Source organism: Neoarius graeffei, chromosome 13, assembly GCF_027579695.1.
Source record: "Neoarius graeffei isolate fNeoGra1 chromosome 13, fNeoGra1.pri, whole genome shotgun sequence".
Taxonomy (NCBI): domain Eukaryota; kingdom Metazoa; phylum Chordata; class Actinopteri; order Siluriformes; family Ariidae; genus Neoarius; species Neoarius graeffei.
In genome coordinates this window covers 70599252-70614886 of record NC_083581.1, presented here as the reverse complement: position 1 = coordinate 70614886, position 15635 = coordinate 70599252, and the positions used below count along the sequence as shown (strand labels likewise).

The 15635-nt window shown below is 41.6% G+C and overlaps 1 protein-coding gene across 3 annotated transcripts in view; it reads left to right on the top strand.

Moving 5' to 3' along the window:
- The window catches only part of atf7a (activating transcription factor 7a), an 81615-nt gene that overhangs the window by 58169 nt on the left and 7811 nt on the right, over window positions 1–15635 (top strand). For all 3 annotated transcript variants that reach the window (XM_060938443.1, XM_060938442.1, XM_060938441.1), the window contains exons 6-11: window positions 156–313; window positions 1050–1143; window positions 1248–1367; window positions 1726–1869; window positions 4088–4276; window positions 4608–4713. In XM_060938443.1, coding sequence (XP_060794426.1) covers window positions 156–313; window positions 1050–1143; window positions 1248–1367; window positions 1726–1869; window positions 4088–4276; window positions 4608–4713 — 811 coding nt within the window. The remainder of the gene's footprint in view (window positions 1–155; window positions 314–1049; window positions 1144–1247; window positions 1368–1725; window positions 1870–4087; window positions 4277–4607; window positions 4714–15635) is intronic.

The following is a 15635-nucleotide window of genomic DNA, read 5'->3' as shown; positions in this document are numbered from 1 at the left end:
TAACTTCCTGAGTACTTCTCTAATAACGTGAGTGTTTAGAAACCGAGGAACCGATTGAGTGCCTCGTTGCTGTTTCCACCTTTACGATGGTTCCTTGCATCCTGGGTGAGTCGCCTTGTTTTAACCACCCACGTGTTTTGTTTTTTCCCTTTCAGGAATCCCCATCTAAACCAGTAGCAAGTTCTGCTCCTATGCCCACTATCGTCCGTCCTGGCTCTCTTCCCCTGCACCTTGGCTACGACCCGCTGCATCCCACCATGCCTTCACCCACCTCGGTCATCACACAAGCCCCGCCCTCCAGCCGCACCCTCGGGTAAGTGCACTGCTCACTTACCCTTTTAACTTCTGTTTAGTTTTGGATGTTTGCTTGACTTGATTATGGTCATGAGGAGGCATTTAACTCGAGCTCTTGCTATGGGTTTCAGGACTGTTTTGTTCGTGAATATGTCAGACAAAATAAAAATCCTTTTCACAAAGTTGATTTAGGCTTAATCAGCCTCCGCCCCGATGAGACTTGCTCCTATCCACCTATAATTCTGTTTCATCATTTTTTCCACTCTGTTAACCGTTCCCAGCAGCTCAAAAGGAGGAATACATGTCTTCACTAATTTGTCACTTTTGTGGCTTGTGGACAGTAGTGCGTGCGTGTGTGTGTGTCTTGCATTATATCATAACAAGGGCAAAAAGAAGAAATGACATGGGCTTGGAAAGTACACGGAAACTCCTTGTACTGTATATTAAGGATGTAACTAAAGATGAATACAGTCTTCAGAATGAACAGATAATGTGATGTAGCAAATGCAAAAGTGCAGCATTTATGGTATCCTTTGTAACATCCTGGTCAAGGTACAAATGGTTGAAGCTAATTATGAACTTGTGAGGTAGCTGAGCTTGAGGAACTGTCGGAGCCAGAATTCCCGTACCATGCTGACAATACTGGGATTTCTGCGTTTTTAAAGTTCAGTGTTTCATCGTGTATCTTTCAGTATCGTGGTTGGGTTCATGTTTAATGGTAGGAATAAAATTCAATCTCTCTGCTCTGCTTGAAGGTCTCCAACTGGTCCGTACCCAATGATGCTGCTTTCCAACGGCCAACCAGTTCCCATGCTTCCCGGCCCAGTCCAAATGTCTTCCGTAATATCCGTAAGCTCTGCTCATACCTTCTCTCGTTTGCAATTTACAGTCACCTGATTCTCTTCCTTTAGACCCTGCTGTGTACGTGATCTATAATGCATTTTGTTTTCTAGCTGGCTAGGCCCATGTGTATGGTGCCGAACATTCCAGGAATCCCAGGGCCTCCGCTAGGTGGGAGTAGTAGCGGCTCCTCCTCTCCATCTGGTTACAACCCCCATACTGAGGCTAAAATGGTGAGCGAAACGCCAATGTTGTGTGTTGACACCCCGGTCTGTGAGGCAGGCAGATAGGCTCTGAAATTCTTCGCCTGTCTGTGAGGGTTTCTCATCTGGGTGCCAGTTTTCACAACAAACAGACAAGCGCTGGCTGTAGTTTTTAAAAAAAAGGAAGGAAGCGTGGGTTGTACTTGATGCATCTATTTATGTTGATCTCGAAAAAGGCATCGCAGATTCTAACACCCAGCATTCTTTTATAGCACATAGGGATATGCAGGCATGCACTCAGCTGGGATATCTAGCTCCTGTTAGTTAACAGGTTAGTGTGTGTTTCAGGTGTAACGGTCTGGATTGTGCTGTGCTTGTGTCCTTTTAGCGGCTGAAGGCGGCATTGTCTCAGCAGACCACAGCAGCCTGTGTGAGTGTGGCCATGGGCTCCGGTGCCATGGTGCCACAGAGGATGGAGCAGAGCCAACTGTTGGTGCAGCAGCCTGATGCCCCATCCCCTGCACAGCCCCAGGTCTTCCATTTACCATTACATGCCATATTACTGCACAAAGTTAACTACCATCTATCAACACTGCACCTGCCGAGTACCATTTTAGGGCTTTTCAGTTTCTATAAAAACACTGTACTTTTTAAACCTTAACCCTCTGGGGTTTGAGGGTATTTTCTGGCACTCTAATGATTTTGGTATGCTCTGATTTTGTCAGTTTCAACAAATCTAAGCAGCATTTTCAAAGTCATGTGACTTTTGTATTCGGCACAAGTTCAGCTACAATAATATCCGTTGTCTGTCATGATCGTACTTTAAAAAAAAAATAACGGATAAATGAAGATGTTGTAAAAAGCAGTTTTAGAACTGTGTTGGGGTGTGTGTGTATGTATATGTGTATATATATGACCTTACCCATTGTGACGAACTGTTTTGGTCACTTGAGGTGATTCTGTTCAGTCTTCGGAATGGATCAAGCACAAAAACTTAAATCTGCTCCACTGATTTGGACAGTTAACTGGCCATCAAAAAAAATTATGTCCTGTTTTGGAATAAAGGGTTGGCAGTGGAAGGGGTATTCAATGAGAAGGGTAAAAATTTCCATTTCATTCCATGAGAAGAGTGAAAACCCCTCTCACTGCCATCTCTTAATCCCATCAGTTCAAGTCACAATGGGTAAGGTCATGTTTTTTTTGTTTTTTTTTCCCACACATTCCAACACCGTTCTAAAACTGCTTTTTACAACACCTTCATTTATCTGGTATTTGACTTTATTCAGCGTGTCTTGAAATTAACTCTTGTACTATTTCACTCCGTTCAGAGCCACAGCCAACTCTGTTAGACAATTACTCTGTAATTTTGCTCCCAGTCCAACTCCAGATTTTACTCTCTATACTCAAAATTAACTATTTTTGAGGAAAATACTTTTAACTCTGGAAAAATTGCTCAGTCATTTTTCCTGTGTATGCACTACAGCGCACGCATAACAACTGATCTGCTCATAATAAATAGAAGAAATATTTACACTTACTTCAGTTGATCTTTGGCTGGATCGAGTTGAAGTTAAAAAAAAAATAATAAAAAGGCACTGCTCAACATTAGTGTCGCAGTTCTCAAGATTAAATTGAATCGCTATCATGAATTGATTCGCTGTCCTGAAATTGACTTGCTGTCCTGAATTATGAATTGAATCACTGGACTGAATCATCCGAAGCGCATAAAATCCGTGGACCATCTCCAAACAAGTTTTACCTCCAAATAGCCCGAACTTTGTCTGACAGGTTTTATCCTGTTTATGGTGGGCGTTCCCACCACAAAAGAGAAACCAATCGAAATTGAAAGAGTGAAAGTGATTTATCATGCTGTTACTTTGTGAATAGTCTTTTGAATGTGTAAGTGGGAGCTCCGCGCTCCGACTCCGGTGTGACTGAGTAAGGTGACAAGTTTTATGTTTCGTCTAATTTAGGTCACTTAAAAACTATAATATTATTTGGCACTGGGAACATACCGTAGGAAAGTATAAAGTTTCTGTCAGTAGGCTTATCATGCTTGTATGATGGAAAAACTTGAAGATATTTATCTAAATACATGACCTACTCATTCTAAACCTGTCGAGCTTCGCCGGTGAAGCTCTCGACCCCAGAGGGTTAAAGATCACTTATAGAACCATAATTATAAATACAAAATTTGTGGAAGACTGTCTTAATGAAGATTAAAAATTGTTCTGCTTTCTGAGGCAAAGAAAATCACAAGGAGGCAATATTTACAATAAAGTAGGTCTCTAGAGATGGACAAATGTATTAGCTAGCCCACTGTAGCTAAAAATTATACGTATAGCGTTTTTTTTTTTTTTATTTCTCAAAACGTTCAGCTATAAGGGGTCTGCATAAGAGATGACTGCTGTTGTATTTTGCTCAGTTTCGTCAGTGTTTCACATACCTGTGTTGCTGATGCTGAAAACCGAGTCTGTCATCCGTTATGTCATTCATGCTTCTTTATGCCTTTTTTTCCTATATCACGATAAAATGGCGGTTTTTAAATTGACTTGTATTGTTTAGATTCTGTTGTGAATTTTTTGAAAACCTAAACAGGATGACAATTCGATAGGTATTTGAATTGTAAAATGACTCCTGATAACCCAGATCTGAACCCTGCAAGAGACTCCAACTCTGAACACGCAAAACGTACGAAAATGCGCCGTGAAAATAGTTTGGACATGAATTGTTGGATCTTCGGCGTCCAGGTTTCTCCAGCCCAGCCCACAGGCGGGCGGCGACGACGCACAGTGGATGACGACCCAGACGAGAGGAGACAGCGCTTTCTGGAGCGCAACCGAGCAGCCGCGTCCCGCTGCAGGCAGAAGCGCAAGCTCTGGGTGAGCTCTCTGGAGAAGAAAGCAGAGGAGCTGACGTCAATGAACGTCTCGCTCACGGTAAGTAGACACGCGGCTCTGTTTACAGCACAACGCTGTCTTGTTATTCAGAACCAATTGTTGGCACAAAGGATCCAGTGGTGTTAAAGCTGAAGACGAATAGCTTTTAAAGGAAATAATGTCAGGAAGTCATCGAGTGTGTCGTAGTCGACGCTTTTAAGGAACTGTAGTCATTTCATACCTTCACAGCCTGAGATCTTGCCTCCAGCTTGAGGTTTGTCTGATTCATTGAAAACATCTGGAAATACTCGCAGAAATTTGTTTGAGCAACATTTGAGTCTCTTGTTTGCACGCTTGTGCTCATCTGTTCGTGTCTGTGTGTGTATGTCAGAATGAGGTGTCTCTGTTACGAAACGAAGTGGCTCATCTGAAACAGCTGCTGTTGGCCCATAAGGACTGTCCTGTCACCAACTTGCAGAAGAAAGCTGCGTACCTGGGTGAGTCACTCCATGAGAAAAAGAATCTGGAAAAAAAGGTGTGAGAGAGAGAGGGGGGGGGCGGATTAGATAACATAAAACTGCATTTGCCAGATGTGAAGAGATCCCATACATAAACGGGAGTTAAAATGTAACCTGAGGGTAATGTTTTACAAACCCTAGTTATGCCTTTGTGAGTTAAAGCTTGTCACAGAAACACATTACCTTTGCAGTGGTTTTGTAGATTCATAGGGTCGTATTGTATTCTCTGACAGTTCACTGAATATTCAGGGCACCGGGTTTTGCAGTGGGTGCAGCACAAAAGTTGTTTGTGCAACTCTCAAGAAGTAAATCCTTCCCCGGCCAAAAGTGGAATAGGCGTGACGGTTTAATAGTTTAGTTTCTTCACTGTCTCTTCAGTTTTGCTGAAGCAACAAAAACACAACCAATAAAGGTTGGAGAAAACAGAGTGCCGTACAATTTAATTATACTTAAGCCTATTAATAATTTTATGTATAATTATTATATGTGGGCGGCACGGTGGTGTAGTGGTTAGCGCTGTCGCCTCACAGCAAGAAGGTCTGGGTTCGAGCCCCGTGGCCGGCGAGGGCCTTTCTGTGTGGAGTTTGCATGTTCTCCCCGTGTCCGCGTGGGTTTCCTCCGGGTGCTCCGGTTTCCCCCACAGTCCAAAGACATGCAGGTTAGGTTAACTGGTGACTCTAAATTGAGCGTAGGTGTGAATGTGAGTGTGAATGGTTGTCTGTGTCTGTGTCAGCCCTGTGATGACCTGGTGACTTGTCCAGGGTGTACCCCGCCTTTCGCCCGTAGTCAGCTGGGATAGGCTCCAGCTTGCCTGCAACCCTGTAGAACAGGATAAAGCGGCTACAGATAATGAGATGAGATGAGAGGATTATATGTATGTTTTTATTTATTTATTTATTTATTTATTTATTTATTTTAATCTCATCTCATTATCTCTAGCCGCTTTATCCTGTTCTAAAGGGTCGCAGGCAAGCTGGAGCCTATCCCAACTGATTACGGGTGAAAGGCGGGGTACACCCTGGACAAGTCGCCAGGTCATCACAGGGCTGACACATAGACACAGACAACCATTCACACGCACACCTACGGTCAATTTAGTCACCAGTTAACCTAAAGCTTCGGTCACAACCGGCCGTACGTGCTCCTACGGCCGGTCTACGTGCAAAAAACGCACGGAGGGCGCGCGCGTGACGTGCTGATTTTCGAGCCGTAGACTGGCCGCAGACGTTCTTTGTCATGTCAAACTCTACGGGCGCTTACATTTTTTTCAGGTTGCAAGACAAACTTACGGCCAACGTGCGTCTTTCTCCACGAACAAAAAAAACCGCAGCGATTTGGGAAACGCCAAAAATCGCACGGACAAAAATATCGTACGTCCGGTTGTGACCTAGGCTTAACCTGCATATCTTTGGACTGTAGGGGAAACCGGAGCACCCGGAGGAAACCCACGCGGACACGGGGAGAACATGCAAACTCCACACAGAAAGGCCCTCGCCGGCCACGGGGCTCGAACCCGGACCTTCTTGCTGTGAGGCGACAGCGCTAACCGCTACACCACCGTGCCATATAGTGTTTTCCCCAGAAAAAAATTAAAGCCCTAAATTCTGGCATGATAATACACAGACAATTGAGTGCCTACGGCGCGACGCAAAACTAGGGAGGTCCGGGGGCATGGCCCCCTTGGAAATTTTTTTGAAAATAGATGCTCTCAGGTGCATTTTCAGGGTCTCGGAGAGGTTTTAGATCCATGATTATTGGATAGATTTTACCAGTGTTTCAATGATTTCTGACCTAAATAGTATTAATGTAAACACATTTGAAATTTCACCTTAAAGTTCAACATGCAAGTTAAACTGTTTTGTTATAGATTACTGAGGTATATGATAGATAATTAAGGGATCCCCGTAGATTTTCAATCTATGATCAAGTAGTGTTGTAACAAAAATGCGCATGAAAATATGACCAGTGGTTTGGTCCATCTTATGCAATCCAATGAAGAGAATCGATCATCATGACGACCTGTTGATCACAAAGGGATCTGAACCTAAGAACTGCCACCTTAAAATAAGTTGCTGTATTACTATAACTGTAGTGATTTAGAATATAATATATGTATAATATATGTATAACTAAGATGCACTGAAAAGAAAAGTAAGACAACTGCATATTATAAAGTTTCAATTTTGGCACTGTATTAAATGGACTAGATTAAGATTAAAACATATTTAAAGGAAAACAATTCATACATTTTAAGTTTGCAGAAAGATTACGTACTTATAAACACATTCATGAACGATAATGGACCAGGTCAAACTTTTGTGATTAAAATCAGGTGGCTTTGTCCGTCTGGTGGGGGACAACATCGGCAGCCAAGGAGATCGCTTATAATGAATCGGAAACTTCCGGGATGTCTGACGCTTCCTTTCTATATTTTTATTGGACGGTTTGAATACGTGATCTTGACGTTGCCAACAGATTACAGTTCGTTTACATCATACCACGCGGACATATTACTTTGACAGAATCAACACAAACGTTGGAGAAAAAGACCGCTTGTTTAACACAAATATCAATCAGTATGTAAATGGATCTGTTATTTGCTCTCCTATGTATCTAGTTACTTGTGGGTAGGAAATTTAACATATCGGTATAAATCTAAGCGTATCGGATTTTAACTAAAGCGACTAAGCGTATCGGCAGGCAGGCAGAGCAAGCGTATCGGGCCCGATACGCTAAACCGCTTTGGGGAGAAACCATGGTGTGTATGTATAATACACCACTCATATTTTTCATACGAGTTACATCTAGGACACGGCGATACAAATCTGTGTCTCATGCGTGAGGAAATTGATGAGTTGTTTTGATAAATTTGGCTACTTTTTGTTTGCAAATGTGTCTCTGATGATAAAAAGAAAATCACATGCTGGCTTTAAGATATGAAATTTATTTTTTCGTGTTGGAAAAAATGAATTTTTTTAAATGCAATGTACATCATGGGTCTGAGTGAAATATTTAAATAATATTGGTTGGCTTTTTTATGGTACATCAGATGTATTCTATTCAGCTAGCATGACACTGAACAAGTCAAAGACGAGTAGCTGAATGGATTATATCTGTTATACCATGACAAAAGCCATTATTATTATTATAATAATACATTCCTTTCGGGTGTTTAACGCGTCTTTGTCTTTCAAAGTTCTCTCAAAATCTTCTGTGTTTAACGAAGCAAACCTGGCAGCCATGTTTACTTACAAATTGTCACAGTCGCTCACTAGCATGGAAGTTTTATGTTTCCGACGTGTACCGTCATGATGTCTTGACAACCATGCAATATCATAAACCATATTCAGTGCTCATTCTCCGTTGGGTAGAGTGACGTAATACATGTAGGATAAGTGATATGCTAACAATATTGCATGCTATCAAACCAAATGAATGAAACCTGCTAGAAGGAAATAGAACACGTTTTTACTCCATCGAAAAAGTGTCCTGTATGGATAATAATGAAATAATATTGGCTGGCGTTGAGTGGTATAGCCGAAATATTCCATTCAGCTCGCATGATACTGAACGAGTCGATGATGAGTAGTTGAATGGAATATATCTGATATACCACCAAAAAAGCCATAGTAGTATTATAATACATACACCTTCGATGGAACAATTAGAGTTTACAAAAAGTTAAGAATAGGGGGTTACTGACCAATATTGAATGCTGATTCTGATCAAATGTAATCCAATGTTCTGTCAATCCAATGTACATGTAGAAAGTCGAAGTTCTAAGAACAAAAATGGTACAAGCCCAAAAAGCCTGAACAGCCCAGCTTGTATAGAAGCTATATACAGGTTGGCAGTTTCAAGTTCAGAGTTACTTTTACTCGTAGTTAATTGTTAGATTGCGGTTGTTCAAAACAAAAGGGCTTTGCTGAGTGAAGTCCTCTTGTAAAAGTCTCCGTCATTTTTCCTCACCTCCAAGTAGAACTTTGATGGTATTGCTCTCTCTTCCAGTTTTTCGATGTCTGTTGGTCTGTTTTTCTCTTACAAGTATGCGTGAAGAATATCCAGTGAAGTTTTGGTCGCCTTTCATGTGTTCAGCGCGTCTTTCTCTTTCAAGATGTACTTTCCACTTTTAACGAAGCAAACCTCGTGGCCATATTTGCGTACAAACTGTCAGTCACTTGCTAGTGCACAAGTTTTACGTCTCCGACGTGTGTCTTTTCCAGTTTTTCGATGTCTGTTGGCATGTTTTTCTCTTGTAAATCCGTGTGAAGAGTATATAATGAAGTTTTGGTAGCCTTTCGGGTGTTCAGCGCATCTTTAGTTTCAGTTTTCAGTTTATTTATTTAGTGCTTAAACCTAGCACTGGATCATCTTTCTTTCCCGGCCGATAAAGAAATTATTGCGCGCATGTGCAGCAGAAAAGTTTTGTCATTGGATCTTCGCATCAGCTTTGATGCGTGACGTCATGTTGTCTTGACAACATGCAATATTATAACAATATTGCACGCTTATTCTCCATTGGGGAGAGTAGTGTAATACATGGAGGATAAGTGATATGATGACAATATTGCATGCTATCAATAAACCCACTAGAAGGGAATAGAATACATGGTTTTATTCCATGGAAAAAGTGGCCCGTATGTATAATAATTCCCGATATTTCACTGATGACATTGCTCCCAGTGTGACGTCCCAATAAACTTCATATCTTCGTGTAACCGTGTAATATCATTTATATATAATACACACAGAAAAGCCCTGGCTGTCTGTCAAAATAGAGAGATAAAGATGTACAGATATCGATAAATAGAGACATGGATACCATACACATATGGAGACATGGGTATAGATGTACAGTTGAGGTCAGAATTTTGTGTCCACTCATCATGGACATGAATGTCATGGCAATATTGGGCTTTGTGTTCTTGTTCTGTGGGAGAATGATTGTACAAAATACATATTTAATAGAAAAAAAAAAACACAATAATTTGGATTTTAGTTTATTTTGGGTTTTCTGAAATCAAAATATTTGTCAAAACATTGTCACCTATACCTTGGATTATTAATTCAGTGGTGCTGAAAGTTCCAAAATGTCTTTTAACTTGTCAAGGCCAAAGCCTCTTAAATTCCTGTTAGCCATTATGATTGACTACAGCTGGTAGTTTTCCTGTGCCAATATTAAAAAAAAAAAAAAAGAGTTTGTTTTTCAAGCACAAGTTATTGGGAGGTGGAGCCACTTTGCCAAGATCTGGAAGAAGACCCAAACTGTCACCCTCATCTGAGAGGAAATTGGTTCAGATGGTCAGGAACCACCAAGGCCCAGGCCTGCCATGAGCTGGAAGCTGCTGGAACACCAGTGTCATTGTCTACAGTCAAATGAGTTTTACATCGCCATGGCCCGAGAGGCTGGTGTCCAAGAAAGAAGTCCCTGATCCAAAATCAACACCAAGTTTGACTTGAGTTTGCAGCCAACCACATGGACAAAGGAAAAGCCTTCTGGAGGAAAGTTTAATGGTCAGATAAGAAAAAGATTGAGCTGTTTGGCCACAATAATGAGAGGTATGTTTGGAGGACTAAAGGTGAGGCATTCAACCCCAAGAACACCGTATCAGCTGTTCAGCTTGGTAAAGCAAAGGGGATGGAAGAACGACGACGAAGGAAGAACGACTTCAGAGTTCTTCGGCATAACCATCAGCTTGACAGTTGAAACTAGGGGTGGGCAAAAATATCGATACGGCGATATATCGCGATACTTTGTCTTCTGATTCAATATCGATACTCGAAATTTGAATATCGATATTTTTTCAAATAATAAATCATGTTTCAGACGGGTTTGTAAATCCAGTACGACTTCCGCACCTCCGCTCCGCAAGGTGTCGCTGTGCCGCTACCTCACTGCAAGGCACACTTCGTCTTCTCTTTTTTTCCCGGCGGTTGCAGTGAGGGGAAAAAAACAAGCAAGCATGGCTGTTAACGTAAACCTAGAGACGCCGCCGGACTTTAAGGCAGATGTTTGGAGGCACTTTGGATTCCAAAGGAAAGGAGAAAAAAAAAAAACCAGTGAGCTGGACAAAGAGTACGCACTTTGCAAAACCTGTTTCACTCCAATTAGATATTCAATTTCTACTTCAGGTGACATAATCAGCTCTCAGAGGAGCTGTCTCACCTCTGAGCATGCTGACCAGTTGCTCTTCCTGAAGAACAACATGCAGTTTTGAAATGTATGCTCACAGTACAGGTTTGGATTAAACTTTACACAAGTACTAAGCACAAGTTAAATGTTCTCAGGTATATGTTCTCAAGTTTACAAAGAACAAATTGATATTAGTGTTAGCACTGAAATGTATGTGCAGTCTGCAGTGCAAGTTTTAAGTTTTCATAAAACAATTTGATTCTGCTTGTTAAGCAGCACTGATGTGTCCATGCTTACAGAAAAGTTGAGAATACGAGCACAGAAATGGGAATTTTCTGTATGTTGTAGTGAAGCAACTCTTGGTTTTGCCAGCAGTGGAATAGAGACAAATATATGTCTGGCAAGAGTGTGTAGTTATGTATGTGAAATGTAATTTTACAGTGGTCAATAAATTCTGATTTTCTTCAGTGACACAGATATCGTGATGTGGTTGAAATTTCTTGCAATATATCGATTATCGCTGAATCGCTGTACCGTGGTGATATTGTTATCGTGGGCAAAATATCGCCATCGTATCGTGAGGTATCTGGTGATACCCAGCCCTAGTTGAAACTTGGAGAAAATTGGGCGTTCCAACAGGACAGTAACTCCAAACACATCGGAGCTGGTTGAAATGGATAAAGCAAGCTAACATTAAGCTTTTGGAATGGTCTTCCTTCCCAAAGTCCTGACCTCAACCTGAAAATATGTGCTGAAACACCAAGTCCATGCCAGGAAACCAATAAATTTAATTGAACTCTACTAATGCTGCCAAGTCGACTGGCCAAATGTCCAACCAGAATTCTGTTGATGGATACCAAAAGCATCTGGACAAGATGAAACTTTTTAAGAGTCATTTAACCAAATATTAGGTGTGGTGTACGTACCATTTCCTCCATGATTATTGCCCCCCTTGTCGAAATGCATAAAAAAGGGTTAGAAAAAATATCCACCTTTTGGTGAAGTCACTTCATCTCGCACTGAAAAAATGACAGAAATCCACCCTTTAATTGAAATAAACTTATTCAGAGAAAAACAAATCCCTCATCAAGAAATAATTATTTTCAACAAAAACACGTGCCACTATTATTGGCACCCTTGCATTTAATACTTTGCATAACCCCCTTTGCCAGTAAAACAGCATGGAGTCTTTTCCTACAGCATTTTGTTAGGTTGGAGATCCAGAGCAGGGCATTTGAGACCACAATCTCTCTCGATCATCCAGGGTCCTCGGCCCTCTCTTGCGCACTCTCCTCTTCAGCTCACCCCACAGGTTTTCAGTGGGGTTCAGGTCAGGGGGACTGCGAGTTGGCCTTGTGGTTAGTGTGTCCGCCTCTCAACCGGGAGATTGAGAGTTCTACTGTCACTCGGGTCATACCAAAGACCCATCATAAAAATGGTACCTACTGCTATCTGATGAGTCATGCCGCAATACAGATGCGAGTAGGCAGTCAAACTCTTGTGGTTACCAGAGGACTGGCCCTTCGCTGTAACCCCACCTATGTAATAGGCGAGAGGCCGAGGGCTACTGAAACAGAGATCAGCACCACCTGATGTGCCTTGTGGCATGGGAAGGCTGATTCAGTCAGGAGACTGAGATGGCCACGGCAGAAGCTTAATTCTGTGGTCAGCTAGCCATTTCTGTGTTGATTTGGACACGTGCTTCGGATCATTGTCCTGCTGGAAGATCCAATGATGACCCAGTTTTAGTTTCCTGGCAGAGGCAGCCAGATTTTGATTTCAATGTCCTGGTATCTCATGGAGTCCATGACGCCATGAACCCTCACAAGGTTTCCAGGGGCTTTTGGAGGAAAAACGGCCCCAAAACATCACAGAACTTCCACCCACCATGTTTTACAGTTGAGATAGGGTTTTGTTTTTTCGTTATAGCCATCCTTCTTTTTACACCAAACCCACCTTGAATGTTGATTGCCAAAAAGCTCTATTTTTGTTACATCAGACCATAGAACACGGTTCCAGTCAAAGTTGTAGTAGTGTTTTGCAAACTTCAGTTTGTGGTTAACTGACAGAAAAGACTTTTTTTTTTTTTTTCTGTCAAACCCTCCAAATAATCTGTTGGCATGGAGGGTGGTATCTGATGGTGGTTTTGGAGACATGGAACCCCCAAGATTTTACTTTTTCTTGTAATCCACCAACAGTGAACCTTGGAGATTGTTTTTTGCCTCTCTGACCATCCTTATCACTGTATGTGGGGGCAAAATAAACTAGGGTTCGCTTCCAGGCAAATTTGTAACAGTTCTAGTTGACGTCCACTTTTTTTTTTAATCATTGCCCCAACGCTAGAAATGGACATTTTCAGGCGAGTCGCTATTTTTTATAACCATTCTCTGACTTATGAAGGTCAACATACTTCTCCCTCATTTGGTGTGTGTGTTCTCTTATCTTTCCTATGTTGCTGGATGACTAAGGGAATCTGGTCTATGTGTCACCTCAGATTTGTTCCCCAGTTATTCAGGAAGTCATGGATTACAGCTTGAAAGTTCCTGCACTCAAAAATGTACAATTTAAGTCGGAAACATGCTTCAGTTACATTGTGTTCACTATAAGTTCCTGGGGTGCCACTTTTTTTTTTTTCCAGACTTTATTTATAATGAGGGTAGCACTAAATAGCGATGCTAATGAACTTGTGGCCCTCCCTAAAATAAATGTATACAATATAAACTATAAAAACTATTTACACTAAATTACAATAAAAACAATACGATAATCATATTAATAGATATAAATAAGAAACAAATTATTATAAAATTATATTACAAAATGATATAAAAGACGCTGCTCAGAAAACGCACGCTCTCTGAGAGATTCCTTAAAGGGCATAAGCCAGGGGTCATCAAACTACGGCCCGCGGGCCGACTCCGGCCCGCCACCCCCCTTTGACCGGCCCCCCAGCCCCCCACTGCTTGAACCGGCCCTATGAGGCAATCCCCAAAAGTGGTCATGGCCTATTTTTTTAAATTGCTTTTTGGCAAATAATAACATGTCTGCATCTTGTATTTTGTTGATTTTATCAATTAAAATTGATATTTAGTTATAAAATGAACTATTCGTATTTTCCGAATTTTCGTCATATGCTCGCGATCAAGCAGTGACAGGCAGCGCACGCGCAGAGAACTGTCAGTGTTCAGGACAGCAAAATGGCTAGCGGTAAGCGAAAAGCTGACAGAGAGTGCAGAGTTTTTAAAGAACAGTGGACCACCGATTATTTTTTCGTTCGGTGTAAGGACCGTGCAGTTTGTCTTGTATGTAAAGAAAGTGTGTCGGTTTTCAAAGAATATAATCTGCGTCGTCACTACGAAACCTGCCACAAAGAGTATGCTAGTTTGCGAGGGCAAACAAGAGAAGACAGGATTCGGAGGATGAAATGTGGACTGGCTGCACAACAGAATGTATTCCTTCGCCAAACCCAGATCAACCAGGCTGCTGTCTGAGCTCGCTATAAGGTAGCTCACCTACTAGCTACCCATGGAAAGCCGTTTACTGATGGGGACTTTGTTAAAGTATGCATGCTTGCTGTGGCCGAGGAGGTGTGTCCCGACAAGAAGGATGCACTCAACGCGGTGAGTCTCTCCGCACCTACTATGACCAGGCGAACCGAAGATTTGGGGGGCAACGTGTATGACCAGCTGAATGAGAGAGCGTCAGAATTCAAGTTTTTTGCTTTGGCCATGGATGAGAGCAATGACGTGCAGGACACAGCACAACTGCTGTGATCTATTGCTCATATTATTATAATTTCACTGTTTTTTTTTTTAAATGTATTTATTTTATAGGCCTATTTATTTGACCTTTATTAAGTGCTGCACACAATTATTATTAATATTATTAATAATATCAACAGGCCTACCTACAATTTATAATTTTCCACTCACCTTTGCCAGTGTCAATCACCTCAACTAGGCAGATGTTTCTTACCTTGACAGCTTTGATGTTATTTTTATTAGAAAATAAATAAATGTTTCAAATTAAAACAGTGTGAAGACCTGATTACTACTTTTGCAAACCACTAGTAAAGATAAACAAATATGTGCCAGGAATCAAGTGTTGATATAGTAGTGTTGATATAGTAGTGTTGATTATAGTAGCGGGGATATAGTAGCGTCGATATAGTAGTGGGGATGGCTGTGCCAGGCTAGTAATCTCTACTACACAATGAGGCCTGCTGGTGGTCATATTTGTCTGGGTCATACAGTTCTATGTTATATAGCTGACCCGACCCCGGCCCCCCATCACAGTCAGGAACGACAATGTGGCCCCCAGAGAAAAAAGTTTGGTGACCCCTGGCATAAGCTGTTCGATTCGCCTTGTAGAGAGAGGGAGAGTATTCCAAAGGCGGGTAGCAGAAACAGAAAAAGTGCGCCTGCCTTCTGTCTCCCTTCTGTATTTCGGGCAGCGAAGATTAAGATCAGCATAGTGCGTGCGTCTTCTATTGACGTAGCTATTTAGAACAAGTTGCTCACTTAAAAAGGTAGGGACGTTACCATAAATCCGCTTATGAACGAGAGCGCATTTGTTTATCTTAAACTGTTCGTGTACTGGAATCCATCCAAGTCTATTAAACAGTTCCACAGATGATGCTCGCGGTTCTGCGAAAAGAATAACTCTGGCAGCGCGCTTCTGTAATTTAAGAATTCGATTTAGACATTCTTGATCGCACTCAGACCATACTGCACTACCATAATTGATGATTGGTTGAATTAAAGCATTA